Source organism: Vigna angularis, chromosome 7 (assembly GCF_016808095.1).
Source record: "Vigna angularis cultivar LongXiaoDou No.4 chromosome 7, ASM1680809v1, whole genome shotgun sequence".
NCBI classification, from domain to species: Eukaryota; Viridiplantae; Streptophyta; class Magnoliopsida; order Fabales; family Fabaceae; genus Vigna; species Vigna angularis.
The window spans coordinates 20,483,842-20,508,192 of record NC_068976.1 but is presented as its reverse complement, the minus strand read 5'-3'; the positions used below and the strand labels follow the sequence as shown (position 1 = coordinate 20,508,192).

General features: G+C 31.9%; 3 protein-coding genes across 3 annotated transcripts; 2 read left to right on the top strand and 1 right to left on the bottom strand.

Annotated features, from left to right (window-relative positions):
• Window positions 1-879: 879 nt before the first annotated feature.
• Window positions 880-6,165, bottom strand: LOC108338377 (uncharacterized). Its single transcript, XM_017575217.2, has 2 exons — window positions 5,210-6,165; window positions 880-1,216 (listed from the first exon to the last, which is right to left on the bottom strand). The coding sequence occupies exon 1, from the start codon at window positions 6,059-6,061 to the stop codon at window positions 5,225-5,227; it is 837 nt and encodes a 278-aa protein (XP_017430706.1). The 5' UTR covers window positions 6,062-6,165; the 3' UTR covers window positions 880-1,216; window positions 5,210-5,224.
• Window positions 6,166-11,962: 5,797 nt separating this feature from the next.
• Window positions 11,963-15,517, top strand: LOC108338638 (glucose-6-phosphate/phosphate translocator 1, chloroplastic). Its single transcript, XM_017575642.2, has 5 exons — window positions 11,963-12,847; window positions 13,351-13,576; window positions 13,936-14,158; window positions 14,796-15,009; window positions 15,193-15,517. Exons 1-5 carry the CDS (start codon window positions 12,335-12,337, stop codon window positions 15,202-15,204), a joined length of 1,188 nt encoding a protein of 395 aa, XP_017431131.1. The 5' UTR covers window positions 11,963-12,334; the 3' UTR covers window positions 15,205-15,517.
• Window positions 15,518-22,239: 6,722 nt separating this feature from the next.
• LOC108336504 (putative F-box protein At3g29830) lies at window positions 22,240-23,818 on the top strand. The gene is made up of 3 exons (XM_017572986.1): window positions 22,240-22,500; window positions 23,294-23,467; window positions 23,585-23,818. Exons 1-3 carry the CDS (start codon window positions 22,240-22,242, stop codon window positions 23,816-23,818), a joined length of 669 nt encoding a protein of 222 aa, XP_017428475.1.
• The last annotated feature ends 533 nt before the right edge of the window (window positions 23,819-24,351 follow it).

Sequence of the window (24,351 nt, the reverse complement as noted above, 5' to 3'; positions counted from 1 at the left end):
AGGTAATTAAAAAATTTATTAAATTAAGTAAAAAGGTTAAAGAAAATTAAATATAACTTTTAAAATTTTATTTAAATAAATAAAATTTATTGTGTAAGTAATTTTTTAATTAAAAAACTGATTAAATTTAAAAAAACAGTTAAATTAAAGAAAGATAACTTGAGGAATATAATTGATAAAATAATTAATTAAAATTAAAATAACTTTTATTTAAAAGATAAAATTAAAAAATAAATGTGAACACTGAAAAGAAAAATCTTCTCTGTATAGATAATAAATGCAAGATATTATAAAATAAAATCATATTTAGCATTTTAAGAGTTTTAAATGAATACAACATAATTAGCCATGAAAATAAAAACATCGCTAGAGCAATCAAATTGGACAAAACTAAAACATCCCACAAAAGTAAATTTAATTATTTAAAAGAGAAAACCAAACATTGATTTAAAACACTTGATATTATTGTTAAAGCTATGTTTAGTAAAGTGAAGAGAGAAAAATTAAGTGAAGAGAGAAGATAAATATAAAAGACCATTTTGAATAAAAAAAATGCTTTAGAAAAAGTGAAAATAAATTAAGAAACCTTGTGTTAGAAAATATATTACTATTAATTTATATTATTGGAATAATATAATATAGAAACGGACAGTGGAATGGTAGACAAAAATCAAGTGAAGCGCTACTGATTTCACTTGCATTAATCGTTTATATCATCGAAACCATAATCAGCCGTCTGTTAAAGATCATTCAATCGCATATACTTTCATCAAATATGTGCTGCGTCTAACCATTTTTTTCAGCTTAATGCAGCCAACCTATTATAGACTATACTAAGAAAAACAATGCCAAAATAAGTGCAAACAAACAAAAAAAGAATTGATCCAGAAGCATTACCAATGTCATATTATGTAATATAACCCAAATGGCACAAGGGGGTTTCTGTCCTACGTTCGAATCAGTACTCTCTGTCTACGCGATCCGGCATTTTTCCCCTGAAAATCTACACGGGGACTTCTATGGTCCAATGCTCAGATTTTAGTAGAATAATGATTTCCTCAAAAACATAAAGCTGTTTCTAACATTACACATCCTCATCAAGACCAAAATAAAAAATCCCTAACAGGAGAGTGATTCAAGGTTGTACAAGCTGGATATTGAATCGCGCGCAAGATGTCCAGAGTCCGTATTTGGGTTCCGATTAGCAGTAAGAAACCTGTCATAACAATTTGAAGTCAAATAACCACATATAACAAGAAAAATAACGTACTATCAATATGCCGAATCCAATGTCTCAAATAACTTCCCAATAATCAGCAAATTTACTAATAATAAAGCAGTCCAACAATGACAAAGGTAAAAGATTTCAGTGATTAAGAATATATAGAGGATGATGGAGAAAGTAATACAAAATTTAAGCAAAATAATATTAAGCCAGAGATGAAGTTCAAGTTGTTGAATGTGACGAGGTTGGAACACAAACAGAGACAACACTGACACAATAACCACACAAAAATATTAGCAAAATTTATGCTTCGTAGATCATATAGAATACCAAAGATGACATCAACAAATATTCTTAACAATAGACCACTAACACGCAAAATGTACACTAACAATGTCCTCAACCTTGCCGAAGCATAAGTTAAAATAAGATATAATTCATTCCCTAACTAACATACAAATTTATGGGCCAAATATGGATTCCGGAGTAAACATTACGAACATATCAGATTACTGAACATATTATACATAGTATTCCAATATTCTATACAGAAACATGCTCCAACATGTATTATAAAAAGACAAGGGCTACACTTAGTTATTTAAACCCACATCCTGTTGCTTAGTTATTTCACTTTCCTACCTATTTATCATGTACAGCTGAAAAATAAAACAATACAATAACTTCACTCCTATTTTACTGAGACAAATCAATATCATATAGGTGGCAAGTGTTGACAAGCATTTTAGTGACTAATTGTTAAAAAGTGTACTTTAAACCTAACTCAATCTCACAAAATCGGTTTATAAGATAGGTTTACATCCACTTAAATACTCTAAATTGGCCTTCTTACTAGTCTATATAGAATTTCCAACACCCCCTCACGTTGAGGTATATATATCTCGTGCGTGGGACTAAATCTTAATGAGTGATCCGATAGCGGGTGGAACGATATGCCCAACATACACAAATTTCGCTAAAATTGACTCTAACCCATGACTCTTATACCATGTTAAAAAGTGAACTTTAAGTCTAATCTCACAAAACCAGCTTGTAAAGTGAGATTTGCACCCACATATATACTCTAAAGTGACATTATCACTAGTCGATATGAAACTTCCAACTAAACAAACTTAACACCTGGTCTTAACCAAAATGCCACATAATAAGTCCAAAGTGAATGACTAAATTAAGCTGGTGCAAAAACCATTATGATTGCTTTAAAATAAAGATAAATGAAGAACAAATAAAGAGGAGCAGAAGTCATGGTCACCAGTCCAAAGTCATTTAGATATTATAAAAAAAAGTTGCTAAGTCAAGAAAACAAGCTAAATTACATAATTCTTTTCAGTGAGACTAGTCCGGCATGCATAAATTCACAAGAGAATCTGACAACCCACAAGTCTCGATCATGTGGGTAGAATTGGGTAGACTGGTATAAATTCAAAACTTTGAGTCTGAAAATCTGCTGCCACAGGGCATGTATTTTTGCCCAAAACAAAAGAATTTTGTCAAAAGATGAAGGGTAAATTTCCTTAAGTCACACTGTACTGCTCATCTATTCATTATGCTAATCAATCATTGTTTGTCCATTACAGCAGGCAAATTAGTGGTTCACTGTGGAGTTACTGTTGATTGCCCATCCATATAGCATGTCAGAAAATGGAAGATCAAGGTTCTTCCTCAACCAACATTTTTGTCCTGAAACTAAGATCACACCTGAAATAGAACTTGATCTAGGGTAGAGACACAAGTTATATGAACAAAACCATGGTAAAAAAGGTCAGAAGACTATTAATTATGATTATGGTATACATTTCATTTAGATACTATGATGTGTTTCTTAATGAGGTACAATCTTGTCAACTAACATGTCAAGTCAATGAACGTTCCGTGACTACAAATGGTAAAAAATATCAGTAAGACTATTAATTATGGTTATGGTATACATTTCATTTAGATACCATGATGTGTTTTTTAATGAGGTATAATATTGTCAATTCACATGTCAAGTCCATGAACGTTCCATGACAATAAAATAGTCTTTACCTAGAAAGTGGATTTCAATCATAACTCAGTTTTGCAAACTCAGCCTGAGAAATTTACACTAAATTATACACTAAACATATCTCTAATTGATTTGAAATCTCAAACATACTCTGTCACACCAATGACTACAAGTGCAAGGTCTAATAGCGACATGAAGTATCTAAAAAAGCTTACTTGGATAGGTTCAAATACAATATTAGAAATCAAGTTTAAGTCTAATTCAGTATCATAAAACCAACTTAGCTAAAAACAGTAACAAGTTTGCAGAATATCAGAATTCTAAAGGAAAATCAAAGATTATGGAGACCAGAGATTCGAATGGCCAACTGTCATAGCTAGAAAGAAAACTGAGAAATGGTGGAAATGTTATGGAACAAGGGTCGGTGTTTGTGTTTGGCACTAAAGGGAACAAGAACTGACCGGTAACAGAAAAAGTACTCCTACAAACAAACAGACCTACAGTAACTTTGATAGAGGGTGAAGAAAATAGTGAGAAATGATATACTAATGTTCTTTGGTTGAGTGGAAACAAGAGTGAGACAAAAAGGTGTGGAGACAACCCCTTTTCATTTTAAGCACAATTCCTTGCAAAAGGAAACAACTGACTCAATTTGACAGGCATTTCGTGTGGGATACACAAACCAGAAGTAATTATACACAAGGTTCAAAATTGTGATCCACATCTGCAATTGAATCTAAACAAAAGGGTTTATTGACTCACCACACAACCCCATTGAAACCACAACTGCAAATCTTTATGAAGCCATATACACGACATAGAACCACGATTATATGTTTAGTGGCTATTTCCAAAACAACATTGACTCACCTATACTCATTCACTCTACTTCTCTCTTCCTTCTTTCCATCCACCCTATTTATCTCCTAAACAACGTTTTTTCATGGTTATCATCGGTTAGAACTCATGTCCAAGGCTTTTGACTATTTACTCCTCTATTGTACTAAAAGCAGCGACTTCAAACTACAAATGCCATTCATTATTTGTAGAATAATCCCGATTCTCCACAACGTGTGCCACCACTATTTGGCACTATCGACTATTATACTAAAGAATACTCCTTCAAGAATGTAAAGGGAATGAGAAATAACTACACATTGTCTTACAACATTTGCATCGGTTAATATTTAATTTGCTATCTTGGAGTGGCCTAATAGCATATAGTAGTTGTAGTGAAGTTAGCCACCTTCACATTATTTGATGATTTCTCAACAGAAATACTAACAAAGTCAGCTTGGAACCTAATAGGCCACAAATAACTTGCAATATACGCATACCTTCCGCTATTCTTGCTAATCAAGATAGTTTAAAATAGTGTATCCAAAAGGTAAATTCAAAATTCGTTTATAGTAGACAGCACACTGTTCCTTACTCTGCAACTCATTGGTCACAACAAAATAATATCAATAGACAATTCTAATGAATTCAGAAACTTCATAACATGTTGATGTTAAATTTTGCTTCACTTTCAAACGCAAATTTGAGTTGGGATTTGTAATAGCTCCAAATATCCTTACCAACAAAAGTAATATCATCCACTAATTCCCACAATAACAAGGATCAAGGCCGCACTCACATTTTAAAACTTCGATGAAGGAAATTTTAAATTAGATCTTACATCAAACTTTCTGTTACAATAAACTCGACCAGACATAAATCAGTTTGAACATTTTTCAAACGCAAACTCAAGCACAAATACAGAGGCACTCAGTCTCACCAAAATCTAAAAGAGAGGAATGAGAAAGACAAAAATTAGATCTTACATCAAACTTACTATTACAGTAAACTCGACCAGGCATAAATCATCAGTTTTCACAGTAAATTTTTCAAACGCAAACTCAAGCACAAATACAGAGGCACTCAGTCTCACCAAAATCTAAAAGACGGGAATGAGTAAGACATCAGATACAACCTACCAATCCATTATCTCGTTACTGTTGTTGGTTTGGAGGGTTTGGGGGAGGAGGCATGCCAGGTCGAGGAGGACCAAATACCGGAACACCGCTGCCAGGTGGTGGGGGCATGCCGGGGCGAGGTGGAGGAGGCGCAGGCATACCAGGGCGCGGAGGAGCCGGAGGTCCTCTCACCATCTGTCCCGGAGGAGGAGGTCCCATGGGCCGCTGTCCAAACTGCGGGGGAGGAACGGAGAACTGAGGTGGACCGCCACCAGGTCTTGGAGGAACAAATTGTCCGGGTGGCATCGGAGGAGGCGGACCCCTCGCCATGGGGGGAGGAGCGAATTGCCCTGGCATCTGCCCCGGTGGACGCATAACCGGCGGACCGCCAGGATACGGCGGCGCATTGAGCTGCGGTGGACGCGAGATCTGCGGCTGCATCATGCCCGGGGCAGGGCCGCCAACGCCGCGAACTGGGCCGGCGAGACCAGGCTGGGCCTGGACAACGGGAGCGGGAGGAATGCCTCTTCCGGCGGCACGACCGATGCCGGGGCCGGCGAGTGCGGCGGCACCGACGGCCTTTGAGCGGGACTCTTCCGGCGGAGGTGGTCCCTCGACGGTCATGGAGATGACCTCCTCGCCGCGGAGGAGTACAAGACCGAGCGTGCGGCGGTCCTCACGGTCGCCGCCTTCGGCGGGCTTCTTGCCCTTGGCCGGAGGAAGCTTTCGGAACTCCTCGCAGTCGCCGAGAACAAGGTTCATGTGGCGGTCGAATGCCATGAATTTTCCGACGAGCTGGCGTCCGTCCTGAATGGTGACGCGCATTCGGTAGTTGATGTACTGGAGCATCTTGGAACTCTTAGACATCGACATTTTGGAAGAACAAAAATTTCCCTCGCAGCTTCTTCAGTGAGAGTGTTCTAGGGTTTAAGAACAATTGCAACTTCAGAGAGAGGGAAACATTGGATAAAATGCATCCCAGCTCCGTGTTATAACACTACTAAAATGCATCCCAGCCCAAGCCCAGAGCCCAAAAGCGTTTTAAAAAAAAAAAACAATCGTGTCTATTCATTTGCGCTGGCATAGTTTGGGAAATTGAAAACCAATTTAAGGAGTTACTTTGAAACCTTATTATTAACTAAATCTGAAACTATACAAATACAGTATTGTCTTTGAAACTGTTCAAACTCCTTTCTTATATTCTATTTTCACATATATTTTTATAATTTTATATATCTTTTCTCTTTTTGTTTTGTGGAAGTTTCTCACTTATGTTATTTCTTATATAATTAAATGGGAGTAGTGTGTGTTTGCATTGGAGTCGTGTTGAATTGAATATAACCTTACTTCTTCTCGTTAGAAAGTGAATTTAAGAACATTTCAATAATAAACCAAACATATCTTTAATTATATTTTTTTTTCTTTTAAAATTCTATGGATAAACTGATTCAATTTTACTTATTTTATTCAAAATCATTGGTTTATGTCTTTTTTAAGTGTTTTATTTTCTTGAAATCTCTTAGCCCCGTGTTTTATCTTATCTGGTTTGGAAAGTATGTCTTAATCTTTTTATTAGTATACCAAAGCTAATTTTAGATAGGTATGTCTCGCAACCTAAGATTATTTCTTTGATTCATATTACTACTAGACTTAAACATACTTTTTTAAATTATAGTTTTTGTTTCTCTTTTTTTTAGTTTATCTAAAATTACAATTGTTGTTTTAATATAAGTATCACACACTAGCCTATTATAAATATTGTGATATCATAAAAAAGTAATATATAAGAACCTAAAACATAGTTAAATAGTAGAAATAATTTTCTATAAATGAGATTATATTGTTGTATTATTAAAAGGTCTAATTATAGAAAAATCACTTAGTTCATATGATTTGTTGAATGATAAATCAAGACAAAATGCATGTTACAAGTATGTTATCAATATTACTGTTTTATAAAGAAAAAAATAACAGTAATCAATCTTGTCTCATGTGTAGTTAACAAAGTTTTAAGTTTCATATTCAAGATATAGTCATTCTTAAACTTGGACATTGACTTATGTCCTACGTGGCTAAATTAAATTATTTGTGGTGTGATAAAGAGAATTTTAAGCTCTTCAATTGTTGTATTTTCATGCTATTATTATTTGTTTGTATCATCGTTTATAACTAATGACATTTGTTATTTCAATCTCTCTACAACATTTTTAAGATTTATAAGGTCCAATTCTATCCTGTTCAAAATGAAAGTTAGTCTACTTATATAGATCGAGTTTCATAACTAAATTTATTAGTGTAAAACAACATATACGATAAATATATGGATCATAACAAGTATTTTATAATTCTTTCAAAAGAACTTATGTAACACATGACAATTCCTATAATCCATAATCAATGTAAACAATAATGTTCATAATTTATAGTTGATTTTTTCAACGAAAGGTGTGTGAGATTGACGTAATTTTAGTATAATAGGATCTTTTAAAAATGTATTTTATATTTTTATTTATTGTATGTAATTTTATTAAATAAAGAATAAATTGTATAATTAATTGTTTATGTTGTTGTTATTCAAAGTAAAGTATGTAAAGTAATTTAATAAAAAGAAATTAACAATTATTAGTGAAGTAGTAAATACTATTACTAATATGATAAATGATAAGAATTTTGTAATTCAAATAAAAATAACTTATATTATATTATATATATATATATATATATATATATATATATATATATATGAAACAGTATGTGAATGTAGGCAATGTTGTTATAAGTGATGAAATTTTATTCTATTATGAAAAAAAAATTATTATGACCTTCACTTTTACCATAGAACATTTATTTATTTATTTGGATTTGGGTGATCCACTTTATTATGATATAATTAGTGAATGATTTTTCTAATTCTTTATGTCTCACATGGGTTTCATAATGTTGATTTTTTATCCTTTTATTTATTTATGTTATGTTTTGTAAATAAAATTAACCTGTTTATAACTTTTATCTTATTTAATTTTTGTACTTTTATCTTATTTAATTTTTGGTATTGTTTTTGTAACATTGTTTTGTGTTTTATTTATTTTGTATTTGTTTTATCTCTAGTCTCAATTTGAGTGTGTGAAATAAGTGAATAGGAAAAAAAATTGGTTGAGAAAACAAGTTAGACTTCAAGAAAGCATGATTGAACAAAAAAATATTATTTTAGGCAAAGGCAAATAGTTGCGTTGGGTGTCACAAGAATTGTGCGTAGCTCTACAAAGTCACAGAACCAACTTGCAATGTTGTCTAGCTATGAATAGCATAATAGTGGCGTTGGGCGCCACCCACATTTCAACAGGCTGATGTTGGGCAGCTAGACTGGTGTTAGGTGCCATCACATTTTAGAGAGTCACTATTGAACGATCAAAGTTAGGCGCCACATGCTAGTGATGAACGGTGTTAGGCGGTAATTTGACAACGTTGAGTGGTGCTCTAACAGAGACCGCCCTTCTCTCGATCTGAATGATGGCGTCCAATGATCTTGAGATGACGTCAAGCGATAACAATGCTCAAACATGAAATTAAGGCATTTAATCTCATTCGCAAAGGTTTTCATTCATTCCCTGTTTTGCATGAGAGATAAACACTTTAGATGTTTGGGAAAGGTCTTAGGAGACCATCAAAGGTGTTAGTAAACTCTCCATTTCCTCCTTAAGTTTCAATCTTCACCCCTTTTGAATCGAAGAGGGATATGAGTTGTAGTTTGAAGTAGTGATGCTAATGGGAGACACGATTAAATCTTGGAGAGTCTATTATGTGCCTTGGGAAAGGACTTCTATATTATTTATGATTTCAATTTTGTTTTTATCTTTTAAATTTGTAAACCTTGAGTTCTCAACCATGGAGTGCTAAATCTATTGTTGATATTAGATGTAATAAACTAAATTATTGTGTTTCTAATTTATATGTTTTTCATTTCAATATTAGTATTTGGTTATTATGCTTAGTGTTTGTTGTAACTTAATTACCCATGCTTATTGTTGATTCTTAAGGTGTTGGAAAATGTTTTTAAATAACTAAATATAAGTACCCAATGAATTTATGTAGAAATATATAGATCATCATTAGTAATCTTAAAACTCTTAAACTTAATGTATAATTTAACTTGATGAAGATTTAAAGAATTTGAACTTGATGAGTATTTTATACTCAAAATTACTAATGATGAAATTTGAGTGAATTGATTTTGACATATAGTCATTGTATAAGCGTGTACCCTTATAATTTCATTAATTATTTATACAACTCAGTACCTTGCTTTATTTGAGGGCACGACACATGCTTTCGAATAGAAGTATTCACATCAAATCACTGTTCTAAATGTCTCCTTATAGCTGAGGTAGGAGTCCTCTTTATAACTCAATAACATAAATCTCTCTTCAAGAATTAGGTTCAATCAGGATAAGCTCATTTAAAAAATGACAAAGTAAAAGAGTTGAAACTGTAATAGTTAAAAATATATTATAATGAAGTGAACCCAATATAATCTCAATAATTATAAATACATAATTAATTTTAGTTACACACAAACTATTTAATACAAACCTCAAAAAAAGTTGTTGGATGTGTTTGTCATTTATCTTACACACAATTTCAGTTCTTAAAGAAAATAAAAACTCATTCCAAAAATTAAAAATGTGCTAAACGATATTACATGAAATTATGCCATAAATACAAAACTTTACAATACATTAATTCTACTAAAATTATGATCGTTACATAACTTTAACATAAAAGAAAAGTTAACTCAAAATTAAATAAAGTTAAACAAATTCATTTTAACATATCAAGAAAACATGATATAACTTTTTAATAATGAAATTATGCAAACTTAATATTACTTGCATACAGTAAAACTTTATATATTCATAAAATCAAAATAAAATTGCATCATTTACATAAAAAAAAAAACTAAAAATAACACTTACATTAAACATTTCTTTTTCTTATATTTGAAAATTGAGAATCAATTATATTATGTTTATTTGTATATAATATAATATAAAAATATAGGATAAATAGTTAAATAAAATTTAAAATATAATAATAATAAATATTATTATTATAATTTCTTTTCTCTCTCTCTCTATATTATGTAGTTTTGTTTGTTATATAAAATGTAAAACAATTAAATATGTTATTTACTGTATGTACTATTGAAACTATGATGATACTGTAGTAAAAGTCAGTAGTTATATAAAATAAATTATTTTTATAATTTAATTATACCTATGAGTATTTCATTTTTATCTATTTTTTTCACTAACAATTAGTTATTATTTCATTGTTGTTTTTCACTATAATTTAATATTAATAATAATAATAATAATTATTATTATTATCCTTATGTTAATAAGGAACAGTGATACATAATAATAACATAAATAGGAATACTACTGGTAATAAATAATAATAATAATATTGAGATTTAAATGTGAACATTTTTGTTTTTCCTCCTGGAATATTCACTCCTGACATGACACTGACATTATTAACATTCTCATCAACCTTATTATCATTCAGCTTTTGTTCTTTTTATTCACTTCTAATAATTCTACAGTGTCATCTTATCATGCCACCTGCACGTGCCACCATTTTAACTCAGTCAAATCCACGTGTTTATTCCTTCTTCTCTGCCACATGCATAAACTACAACAATATCAAACATGTTCTCCACGAATCTCACTCAGTAAAATATTCATTTTTCCCATTAATTTGTCAAATTTTACATCACCATCCAACCTATTTTTATATTAAATAAATATTTTCCACATATAAAAAAATTATAATTGATTACATACTAAAATTTAACTATAATTATTACATGCTAATATTTTTGTCAACATATACTGTTTTTAAGAGTGTTTTAATTTACATTAATTTTAGGAATTATTTTTTCTTATAAATATACCTTTAAGAATTTTTTTTCACTTTTCTTTTTTCTTCTTGCAACATAATATAAAAGGTAATTCCATATTGATGATTTATTAAAAAAGTTCACATTTATTTTTATCAATATTTTTTTCATTTTTAACAGCTCACTTTTACTTTATCTCTAAATTGAATGTGAATAATTTTTAAAAAGAATTTTCAACAGTTGGAGATGATCTTATATTAAAACTTCATAACTTATAAATCCAAAATACAATTAGCATATTAAAAAATATCTATATTATAATTTTAAATTTTAATAACTTACACAATCTAAAATACTTTTTATGAATTTGAAATTTAGTTATTGTGCTTCTATCTTATCATTTTCATGTCTTTATTATATTGTATTATATATCTAATCTAGTTTTAAGAAAAAAAGTATAAAAAATAATTTGAAATAAAATACATGATATGATGGGTTATAAAAATAATTAAACAAGTGCTTACAATTAATGAGTATATATAGATAGATAATATTTCTGATAAAGTAGATGAATGATTTCTTTTTCAGTTAATAAATATAAATAATATATTTTTCTGTTGCTAATTAAATGCTGTATAAACTCAGTAATATACTTAAATGTGGTATCATTATAAGCATTGAAAGATTGAATCTTTCACCCTTTTACTAGCCGGGAGGAACGAGACAAAGGCTTTTGAAAAGGGCAAAAACCAGCAAAGCAAGTGCTTTTTCGTCCTCTTCTACTAATTCCCAAACCCCATTGTCGAGTTTTTAGCATCATTCCCCGAACAGATTCCAAATGATTTTACCCTTAAGCAGCTCATAATATCTTTCACATTATGTGATTGATGTTTTCTAGACTTAAATATTACCTTAGCACTAGCAAGCTTCTGTGTTTCTGACACAGTAACTTTGATTTAAAGAGCCAAATCATAGAGACATTCTCAAATCTCATAATAATAATAATAGTGCTCAGTCCGTGAGATTTCACTTCACGGTTCTGACACTGACACTGACACACTCGCACGGGATCCCTATTTCTGCTCGTCCTTTTGCTGATTTCCCCTTCATTTATTAGCAACCCATTGGGATTTTTGCTGATTTCCCCTTCATTTATTAGCAACCCATTGGGATTTTGATCGGAAAGTTTAGTTTTTTATATTCTGTTTTTTATTGGTTTTTGCCATTTCATCAGTGATCACACCATGATTTGCACGGTGAAACAGCCCGCCATATCGATCAGAGCCTCTGATGTTTTGCTAAGAAAGGGTTCAACTTTAGCCTCAGCTAAGTCATGTTCCCTTGTTGTCCCTTCTTCCCATCCAAGGGAAAAGACTGTGAGATCTCTTTTGTCAGTGCAAAAGCCACTGCACCTTTCATGTGTGGGGTTGGGGAATTTTGTTAGGTCTTCGGTGAGGCGTGAACGTGGTGATTTGGGGACATGTAAGGCCTATGAGGCTGAGAGACCGGAGGTGGAAGGGGCTGATCCATCGGAGGCTGCTAAGAAGGTGAAAATTGGTATATACTTTGCAACTTGGTGGGCTCTGAATGTGGTGTTCAATATTTATAATAAGAAGGTGCTGAATGCGTACCCCTACCCTTGGCTTACCTCAACACTCTCCCTTGCATGTGGGTCTCTCATGATGTTGATCTCTTGGGCCACCAGGATAGCGGAGCCTCCCAAGACCGATCTTGAGTTCTGGAAGACTTTGTTACCTGTAAGTTAGTGACTTTTGTTTGTATCTTTAGAAAAAAGTTTATGAAAGAAAGTGAAAGCATGTTTTTGTCTGTTCATGTGTTATATATGTAATCTTGGTTTTAAATTGTGCTCATTGCCACAGTTTTGTTGTGATTCTGGATATTGTGGGAAATTGCGAATAAATATGGTTTGCTCATAGCGACCCAAGAAAGCTTGATGTTTTCTCTGAAATCACTTTTTAAATATGGAATTTTATTCCATCTATTGGTATATGTGTGTGTTTTGACTTTGATGATTTCATGAAGAAAAGAGCAAAGTTAATTCATTTAAACGGTGTTGAATTGGGAGGAGCTTTATTAGTGATTTTTTTTTTCAATGATGAAAAATTAAGTTTTGGAAGCGGAAAATTCACTTTTTTCTTTTGGATTCAATTCAAATGAGAACTTGCATGGTTTGGAGTTTTCTCTGATTATTAATATCTAGAAGTAGACAGGACCTTAGTGTTTGATGTTTTTCCTTCAGGTTGCTGTTGCACATACAATAGGACATGTAGCGGCAACTGTTAGCATGTCAAAAGTTGCAGTCTCCTTCACCCACATCATAAAGAGTGGTGAACCAGCTTTCAGTGTTCTTGTTTCCAGATTTCTTCTGGGTGAGACCTTCCCGGTGCCAGTCTATCTTTCCTTAATTCCTATCATTGGTGGATGTGCACTTGCAGCTGTTACTGAGCTCAACTTCAACATGATTGGTAAAGAAGTTGCTTTTCTGTTGCATTTTTGTTGCATTTTTGTATTTTGTTGTTGAGCATAGTATAGAAGTCGGATATGCTAGAATCAATTGACGGAAAGTATTGGTTAAGGAAATAATAACAGAGTCCCCTCCTTCCCCTACTCAAGCAAAAATGTTTATTACCTAACTTCTATTTATGTATTTAATTATTGTGTGTTAATGCTTGTGTTAAGACATCAATGTAAAGGATGATTTACTGCTACATAGTACACTTCGGTGCTTATGTTGTTACCAGAGGCCGTGATGGAATATATTTCTCATATTTGTTTTCATGCCCTCTTGATTTTGATTCAATAACTGCTTTATTATATATTTCAGGTTTTATGGGGGCTATGATATCGAATTTGGCATTCGTGTTCCGTAACATATTTTCAAAGAAGGGCATGAAAGGAAAGGCTGTTAGTGGAATGAACTACTATGCGTGTTTATCTATGTTGTCTCTTGTAATACTCACACCTTTTGCGATTGCTGTGGAGGGACCACAGATGTGGGCAATTGGATGGCAAGCAGCTCTCTCTCAAATTGGACCTCAATTTATATGGTAACTATAACATATATAATCTATCTGATGTTGTTGTTGATTCTGTGTTTTCATAAAGGTGATATCTTGAAATTGTCGTAAACTCATAATATTTTCCCGACTACTATTGTCTACACTGCACAGAAATTGCAATTTGTTTGATGTTGATCTACAAGACATAACAGGAAGGAAAGGTGGATGTTGTTGGATTGCTTGTTTTATGGAGTTGCTATGTAGATAGCAGATGTATGAATTTGATGGTTATGTACTATCAAAATAAAATTTTCATCGTTGATCAAACAGAAATTAAACATATCCAATTTGCTGGTTTTTTATTGGATGATAATGTGCATAGCCTCTTCTCTCTGTTAGTGAGAGTGCTGTTTTTAGTAGAGTGAGGAGCAAATGTTGACTTAATAACTTTAACTCTGTGTACTTTGAGAAAGGAGAACATTTTCTTAGTAACCATTTGACTGTGATGTTTTATGTGAAACCTGATTTACGTGTTCGGGGTTTCAAACAGAAAACTAACTTGAGTTCTTTTGTTTTTATTTTGAGTTATATCCATTGTTCTTTTGTTCTTTCACTTGTGGTCCTTAAAAGCTTGTGTGCTTCTTCTGTCTTACGATTGTTTATGGCTGTTACCTGCGCACAACAGGTGGGTGGCAGCTCAGAGTATATTCTATCACCTGTATAATCAGGTGTCGTACATGTCTCTGGATGAGATATCTCCTTTGACATTTAGCATTGGAAACACCATGAAACGCATATCTGTTATAGTTTCTTCAATCATCATCTTCCACACACCAGTTCAGCCTGTTAACGCTCTTGGAGCTGCTATTGCCATCCTCGGAACCTTCTTGTATTCACAGGTACTATCTAGATGGGATTTTCTCATAGTGTGACATTGATCTGTTGATTATAGATGAAATTTTAAGGTTTTAGGTGAAAGATGGTGTGATGTTCTTCATATTTTATTTTTACATTCTGATAAACACATTGCCTATTTTGAAAATAACAATATACATAATCTCTCATTCTACTGATTTTTGCAGTCAAAGCAGTAGAGTGGAGGAGTCATAAAAGTCACTGATAAGGAAGTCTATTATGCAAGGTGGTAGATGGATTTTGGTAAAGTCTGAAGGATCCGGCACTTTTGTCTATTTCTATGTGAATAATAATAGTTAATAATGATGAGCTTCTCAGGAACATTATCATTAGAGATTATTAGTTTTTCAGCTCCTTCTCTATGTCTAAATTATCATCAAGTTTGAGGAATAAATGTGTGTATTTGTTTAGTCTGAGATAATTTCTCAAAAACATGGTATATTATAATAAGGTGACAATGATAATATGAAATCTAAGTTGATGTTCCTTAAAGTTCACAAAACGTATTCTCGTACCAGTGTAATTGTGAAACAGCGACATGCTACTCTGTATTGGAACTTGACCTTGGAATAGCATCCTTGAAGATAAAGAAGGAGGAAGCAGCAATGTGAAAGTAGATGGGCCTAATGGCTGTTTGTGGATGACATTTAAGAGGCCATAGAAGCCCACAAATACTTTTATGGATAAGGTTTTCAAGATCAGAAGCAAGAAGTAATCTAGTTTCCTTACAATTTTTTCCAACGTAACAAAAAATGATTTTATATATACTTCATATTTTTTAGTTTTGGAAAATAATTTTTATAAAATATGGATATTATTACTTTGATGCTTAACAAATTTTTGTAAACACTTTACCTCTATTATTTTATCCTTTAATCTCTTTATTTTTTTACAAATATAAACGTTAACTTAAAATATCTCTAAAAATGAAAAAAAAATTTCCAATGAAAACACATATATTACACGTGTGTTTACTTTTTTTTCCTTTCATAATAACAAAAAATAATAAAATTATAATTATAAAAATCAATATAAATAATTTTTATTTATTTTGTAGGTATTTTTTTATTATAAATAATTATTTTAGTTTAACAGATTATTTAAACTTAACAAAAAAAAATAAATCCAAAAAATTGTTAAATTTTAAAAATTAATAATAAGTTAATTATTTTAATTAAAAAATAGTTACTTAATAAAATTATAAAAACAAATGTAGACGCCAAAAGGAAAAATTCTTTGTCTAATGGTATAGATATTTTTTGGTTTGAAACAAATTCCTAAATTTTAGTTTGTCAAAATTTTCCATATAAAAGACTCCTGTGTTCCTTATTTTAAAACATTAAATTGTATATAATTATATATATAATTTGGGTTAAGGGAGTTTGAATGAATTTGAAAACTGAAATAAAATGACAAATTTAAGCTCATTGATTACAAATAAATAAAAATTATTTGTAATGGCACACAGTATTTTTTTTTTCAATCAATGTGCCTAATTTAAACAAAAATGAAATATCTGTAAAGTTCTCATGTCTAGTTCAATAAATTAAAAAGAAAGACATAACGGTAAAAGTATACTTAAGACATTCTTATTATAAAATAGGACATGACAACTATGCACATAATTTTAACATTTAAATCTTATTAAAATGTGTCATATTCCAAAATAAAATAAAATAAAAATTATGTTTACATGAGTCTAGTTCAATAAATTTAATCTATTTTGGTAGTTTTATGAAAAAAAATATAATTGATTATAGTTTTTTTCAAATATAATAATAATAATAAATACATTAATTTTCCTTTCTACTTTTTTTATTTAATTAATATAACATCATTTACATATTTTCTTCTTTTTAACTTTTCACTCTCTTTTTTTTATTCATGAAATTTTAAATAAAAAGAGTTACATCATTATCAAATAATAAATTCCACTCTTAATTTAATAATTCAAATAAATTATAACATATTACATAAATTGCCCCTAATGTGAAAAGGTGGACCAAACCACCATTGAATAATAATATTTATCAGAATAATAATATTTATAAACTTTTAGTCTAATATTAAAAAAAATAGAAAAACTGCTTTTATTATTTTTTGCATATTTCATTCGTTTCTTTGTCTGTGCTTACTTTTTATCTACCTAATTTACACAAAATATTTTCTTTGTATTTTTCATCCGTGTCTAAGATTCTATCACACTAATACTTAATATAGTTATTTTATTTTTTATCTTTCTTTTTCTCTTTTAAAGGTAAAAAACACTTTTACAGTCTCAAGTTTTTAAATTTACTCCTTAATTCAAACACATCCTCACTACCGCGGTCTTAACAATCATTCAATGTAACCAGAAATTAATAAAATAATTAATGACGAGACTTGAAAACAATTACATTCATTTTAAATCAATGAACATTGATGTAATTCATTAACGATAAGACTTGAATTAAATTACATTCAGTTTAAATTCATTAATATTAATGTAATTCATTAACGAGGAAAGATAGGATGATTATATTTTTCACTCACATTAAATGTGAGTTACTTCGTTAAATTAAAATAATGTTAGTCTTTAATTATTTTAGTTGTCAGTTTTTTAACAAAAAAAAATTGTTTTACCTGTTACTTTTAAAATTTTAATTAATATAAGTTTCTTTCTACAATTACAGTTTTAATTTAATTAATATGAATGAAAAATTAGTTACGATGATAGACAAAAATATATAATGAGACATAAATATGCATTGAAATAAAAAAAACTAAAAATATATAATAAATATTTAACTTAAAATTGTATTAAAATATTAAATATCTTTTTTGCATTTATGCTTTGTTATCTTGTGATGATTTCGGGAGATAATTTGAATGAATTTGATGGTAATTTTTTTGTTGTTTTTTTGAGTTAATTTGTGGGTAATTGAGAGTGAATTTAGAAGTAAAGTTTGTGAGAATTAGTGTAGGATTAGATTGATGTGACAGATAAAAAAAATTGTTTAATTGTTAGAAATTGAAGATTACCAAAATATCCTTAGAAATTAATGTGATATAAAATGATAATATTTTTTGTAATATAATTTATTATCAATTATTTGATAATCGTTAATATTATATATAATTGTAAAAAATATTATAAGAAAAAAAGAAAAATTAATTTTTAAGATGAAAATAAATTGTATTATTATTATTATTATTATTATTATTATTATGATGATGATTATTATTATTATTATTATTATTATTATTATTATTATTATTATATGTTTATTATGCACCAAACAGTGCTTCGGTTTCATGGAGGAACAAGTGAGCCATCATAGGTGGGGGATCTACCAAAGATTGAAGAGAATGTCCGGAATCTGTAGATCTCGACGGAGAGGTTCGCGATCTCCTCACCGATTCGCGATTCGACTCCATCCGCTTCCTCTTTCTCTGATCTACGGTCGGATCTCCTCCCTCCGACGATGTTCAAAGGGCATCGACACCCTTCCTCCACCTACGTCTATGTTTGCGTCGACGGACGTAAACACGCTTCTGCTAAGCCACTTATGGCGACTGAACAAGTATTCCAGGTATGGGGAACCGGTGACTGGAACCGGAACAAAGAGGTGCCCTCCGCAGAACTAGATACGAAGCACGCAGACCCGAGGCGCAAAATTATAACAACCTTACCTGGAACCGGATACGCGAAGCATGTAACCGAATACACCTCCTTTGCAAATTCTTCCAAAAGTTGAAACTGGATACACGTAACAGTGGAACCAAATACATGAAGATCTCTTCTGCTTCAAGCTTTCGTCTTTTTCATCCAGTTGCCTCCTCATCATCAACCGCCTTCTTTCTCGTCCAAACGTCAGTTAACACACACCAAACTTATCTATGCATGCCTTTAAAATGGTCATGGAATTATAGAAATAGCATAGGGGCATACAGGACTTTTCAGTATAAATCATCGCAAATCTTGACAAAATTGGGAGATGCTAAAAATAATCCAATCTTGCAAATCTCTGCTTTTCCCTGCTTTTCATTCTTCCCAAATCAGTCCAAACGAACAACATTTCTCACGCAAATCTATCTTCGATAATTCTCGTATACAGTAAATCAGCCCAAGCAAACACAGTGAAAAATATAAGGACTTCTCTGATCAGAATTTTTTTACGACAATTTTTTAAACAAATTTTTTCGATTTTACAGAAAATTCATTCTTTTACATATTTTATACGAATTTGTTTAGCTGATTTCAAAATTCAGTACTGTGAAATTATCTATACAAGAAATTTGGTTTGTCACGTCAGTTCGCTTTAATAATAGATTTTTCTTTTCAATATTTACTTTGTTGAAGTAAAGAAACTCATTAATAAATCACTATAAACAAATTTCTAAGTTAAACACGATATTAATTACTCTTATATTTATATACGGTTCTTAATATTTAATTATTTTAGACATAAATAGCATGAAAAGAATGATCTTATAAAATATTTCAGTAAATTAAAGAAAAAATGTTACTTTTTTTCTTTCAAAATAACCATAAACCACACTTAAAAAGAAAAAAAGAGAGAAAGAAATGCATCATAAAATATGTTTATAAGTATTAAAATAATATGCAAAAAATCTATATTTACACAAATCAGAATAAATGTTTTATTTGAATCAAACAGATTTCTCAGTAAAGGATTGTGAGCCCTTTTCTATATATATCTTTCAATTTCATTGCAAAAGGAATCACCTTGATATTTTTTTTCCCTGCAAAACTTAATTCTCAATGACCTTATTATATAGTCAGCCATGAAAGATTTTCTTAGTCTGTTGCCATTGGAGTTGCTTATAGTCATCATTTCACTCCTTCCCTTCAAGGAAACGGTGAAAAGTTCTGTCCTTTCTAAAAATTGGTTGAAAGCATCAAAGTCTAAAAAAAATATAGAGTTTAATGAACTTTTTTTTGTTAAACCTGACCAATCTTTTGAGAGCAGACAAGTCCAGAGAAGAGCTTTTCTTGACTTCATCGAAATTTGGATTGAAAACCACATAGGAACTGTGTTGGACAAGTTTTCTTTGAAGATGTCAACACAACAAGATGTGGGGGACATCATTGATCAATGTGTTGGTTTTGCAACACAACGTAAGGTGAAAAAATTAACACTTGACTTTGCGGATTGATGGGGAAGGACAAAAAATATAACAACTTATCAAACAGTAATAACGCAGTCGAAATTCAATCTCTCTTTCTTGCGAGAATATGTGAGGAGCACCAAACAAATAGAACAAAAATAGAATCCAAAGCACAAATAGATACCAACAATTTTTAGCATGGAAAACCCCTCAATGCAAGGGTAAAAACCACGAGTCGTCCAGACCAAAGAAAAATCCACTATGATCAATAATATGATACAAAAGAGTCTCAAATAATAACACCAAATGATGTGTTCAATAAGCCAATTTAAATAAGCACAAATGCTTACAAACAAGAACAAAGAATATGAAAAATCTCCAAAACAGGACTGCTGGTGCGAGACTGATTTCTCCCAATCTAGACTTCTGATTGATGATCTGAACGGTCAGAATGAAGAACCATATGTCTGGCACCTACTGTCCAAAAATCAGCTCGATCCAACGGTGAACGACTTCACAACGACGAAAACACAAGTGCAGGTTTAGGGTTATGCGGGAATGACTTTCTCTCTTTCTTTTTCTCTTACTTGGCTTTTGCCTCTCTTCAAATTACTCTAATGTGCCCTACTAATCTGACCCATCTCTATTTGACCTAGTGAGACATAAAGGTCCACATTATTTGGGTCGATTCTCCACATAGGAAGGGAGCCTAATAACCCAACACTGATTTCGTCTGCATGGAACATGATGTCTATTTTGAAGATTACGAGGCACCCTTTGAATTGCCAAAACAGGTATATCCACATACTGGTCTTCAGTATTTAAAGTTATTGTGCAACTTTCATGTACTCAAAGAAGTTTCTTTGGGTTGGATGAAAGTGATTCTCACTGTTAGGTCTATCGAAGAGGAGGTTCCTTGTGGGTTACACAAACATCAATAACATTCGAGCCAACTATATAAGGGATCGACACCAGTCTTTATCCAAAACCTTAAGGCAATAGGTTGATGAGTTTTTCACCTTTATATACTGCTCTATTTTCTCATTTTTATCCAATGTGCGACTTGGACTCACACTTGGATACCCAACAATCTCCCCCTCAAGGGTGAGTCCCTTCCACATAGGTACACTCCCCCTCGGAAGCATTCTCAACCAACCACAACTACGAGTAACCCTTTCCAATCGTCGTTCATCTTAACGGAACTCGCTTACCTGAATACCCTTTGCCAGGAAGACTTTCGGTATAGGGATTATTATACTCGTCTAAGGGTCACCAAGACAAACCATCGGCTCTGATACCACTGTTGGGTCTATCGAGGAGGAGGTTCCTTGTGGGTTACACAAACACCAATAACATCCGAGCCAACTATATAAGGGATCGACACCACTCTTTACCCAAAACCTTAAGGCAATGGGTTAATGGGTCTTTCACCTTTATATACTGCTCTATTTTCTCATTTTTTATCCAATGTGGGACTTGGTTGGGAATGCTTCCGCGGGAGGGGAAGTGTACTTATGTGGAAGGGACTCACCCTTGAGGGGGAGATTGTTGGGTATCCAAGTGTGAGTCCAAGTCCCACATTGGATAAAAATGAGATGGACATGGGTTTATATACACATAAGATACCTCCATTGGTAAGAGGCCTTTTGGAGTGGTAGCAAAAGCAAATCCGTGAGAGCTTGGTCCAAAGCGGACAATATCTTACCAGTGTGGAGATCTATGTGTATGTGTGTGTGTCAAACCTCCCTACAAATGGTATGGTTCAGGTCTGGTGACCAGGCTCAGACGAGTACGACCCTCCATGATAAGGTGAAGCCTTGGCCGGGGCAGATAGCCAGATAGATCATGAGAGATGGAGAGCAAGAAATGTTCAGTGTTTGACCAATCTTTTGGAGTGATACTAAAAGCAAATCCGTGAGGGCTTGGCCCAAAGCGGACAATATCTTACCAGTGTGGAGATCTATGTGTATGTGTGTGTGTGTGTCAAACCTCCCTACACTTACTGTTATCAAGGCTTTGCTTTCAAATGTAGAATGCTTGAGAGTTTGAGTTTGAAAAGGTGTCGGAGCTCAAAAAAGTTCAAACTAGGGCAAGAAGAAACCATGGGTTTGAAAATGCTTGTCATTGATCATTGTTGTTTTGAGTTTGATGTTTTTAATGTCAATGCACTCAATCTCCAAATTTTCAAGTACTTTGGGTGGATGAAATTCAACAACATAGAAATTCATTCACCAGAAATAGAAGAGGCAGATCTTGACTTCGCTATTGAATATTCGTATGACAGACATGGTTATCCTCTATACAATCTGATGAAAAATCTCTCTATTGCTAGCATTTTGACTGTATGCAGTTATGTTCTTCAGGTATATTTCTTGCTCAAAATTTATTTTGTTAGTGGTCATCATACAGGGTTATATGATGGTTATATAATTATATAAGGATGATATCATAATAACTCAAATGTCAAATGTGAGTCTAAATAAATCTCATCACATATGTACCGTATGATTGTGCGGTTGTGGAGAAGGACTGACCAGATAACATCACATAGGGATCGACCGATCCAGATGTAAATATCATTAAGCATCATCCAAATCAAGATTATCGATAAATGTTATTTATTAGGCAATGGGTCGTGATTAGAAGTCCGTTAATTATAAGCTTATCTCGAAACCTATAAATATCTGTGATAGGCACTCTGACGCTTAGGTCAGTAATCAATCCGATCGAGAGTGATTGCATTTATTGCGAATTGAAGATTTTACTATGACTCTCGATCATATTGATTACTGACTTGAGCATGAAATATTTTGACAAGTATTTATATGTTTCGAGATGAGCTTATGATTAACGGACTTCTAATCACAGTCCATTGCCTAATAAACAAAGTTTACCGGTAATTTTAATTGAATAATGCTTAATGATATTTACATTTGAACCGATCAACTCCTATATGTGATGTTATATGGTTGGTCTTTTTCCACGATCATACGTTCATACGGTACAAGATATAATTATAAAATTAAACACCATATAATATGATCGTGTGTTCTATTTCTCTTTCTCTTTCTCTTTGGCAAGAACTAAAACAAGGACGTGCGTTACAAGATGATGTCTAAATTGTTTTAACTAACGTATTTCATGTGATATTATAAGGTTATTCCCAGTGGACCTGAACAACTTCGAATGGAGCATGACATGAGTGTACAACATTTGATCTTGAATGCATCATTGCATGAGGACGAGTTCATAGGAATCGCATTCTTCATCAACAGTTGTCCTATGTTAGGGTGTCTCACCATTCAAATATGTCCAAAAAATTACTTGTCTGTAAGTATATGTTTAGTGTGCATTGAATTTTTTTTTCTGTATTTATGTGTTAGCCTTTGAATTTCCTTTGACAAATCTATATTTTAGGCCACTAATTTTTTGTTGCATATATTGAAGGATTGTGAAGAACCGTTTTATTTCAACATCACACGATTTTGGGCTGATTTTTTGGGAGATTGTGAGTGTTTGAGATCAAGCCTTGAAGAGGTTGAGTTTGATGGGTATAGAGGACACAGGAATGATAATCTTCTACTGGAGTATTTGATTATTAGGGGATTTGTGTTGAAAAATATTAGTATAAACTTGATGAAGGATGATTCTGGTACGATTATGGAGTCTCATTCTCGTTAACATGCAGAAAATCTTTTACGAGTTAAACGTGCTTCAAGAAACTTAGAGATAATAATATGTTAATATTTGAAAGTATTTGCATCAATAATATCTTCTATCGGTATTTTATTAACAATAATAATAGACTTAATTAGATTGCAACTTTATGATAAATTTGAGAATTTTTAAATGATTTTTTATGGTTTATTGATTATTAAAAAGAAATATTTTATTAATTGAGTTTATGTGGTTTAATTTTTAAGTGAATTGACTTTTAACTTCTTTTTTTTCGTCGCTTTCGTTAGTTGTTTCTATATAATTTTATAATTTTGCATGTAAGGTGTAAGAGTAAAATAATAATTATCTGATCTAATTAATAATTATATAATCTTGTTGATATAAAAATTAAATGAAAGAGATTCAATTAAGGGTTAAATATGTTTTTAGTTCCTAAACTATCAAGCGAATTTGTTTTTAGTTTTAAAAATCAATTGAGGTGGCTGACGGTAGTGTGCCACATCATTTTTTTTCTGACATGCAGTTAATCTTTCCAG

Bases quoted from the DNA above. Each gene is read 5' to 3' on its own strand.
- LOC108338638 (XM_017575642.2), top strand. From the start codon at position 12,335: ATGATTTGCACGGTGAAACAGCCCGCCATATCGATCAGAGCCTCTGAT. The intron at 12,848-13,350 runs GTAAGTTAGTGA...TTTTTCCTTCAG, and splicing joins TCTGGAAGACTTTGTTACCT to GTTGCTGTTGCACATACAAT. The intron at 13,577-13,935 runs GTAAAGAAGTTG...TATATATTTCAG, and splicing joins GCTCAACTTCAACATGATTG to GTTTTATGGGGGCTATGATA.
- LOC108338377 (XM_017575217.2), bottom strand. From the start codon at position 6,061: ATGTCGATGTCTAAGAGTTCCAAGATGCTCCAGTACATCAACTACCGA.
- LOC108336504 (XM_017572986.1), top strand. From the start codon at position 22,240: ATGGGTTTGAAAATGCTTGTCATTGATCATTGTTGTTTTGAGTTTGAT. The intron at 22,501-23,293 runs GTATATTTCTTG...TGATATTATAAG, and splicing joins TATGCAGTTATGTTCTTCAG to GTTATTCCCAGTGGACCTGA. The intron at 23,468-23,584 runs GTAAGTATATGT...CATATATTGAAG, and splicing joins GTCCAAAAAATTACTTGTCT to GATTGTGAAGAACCGTTTTA.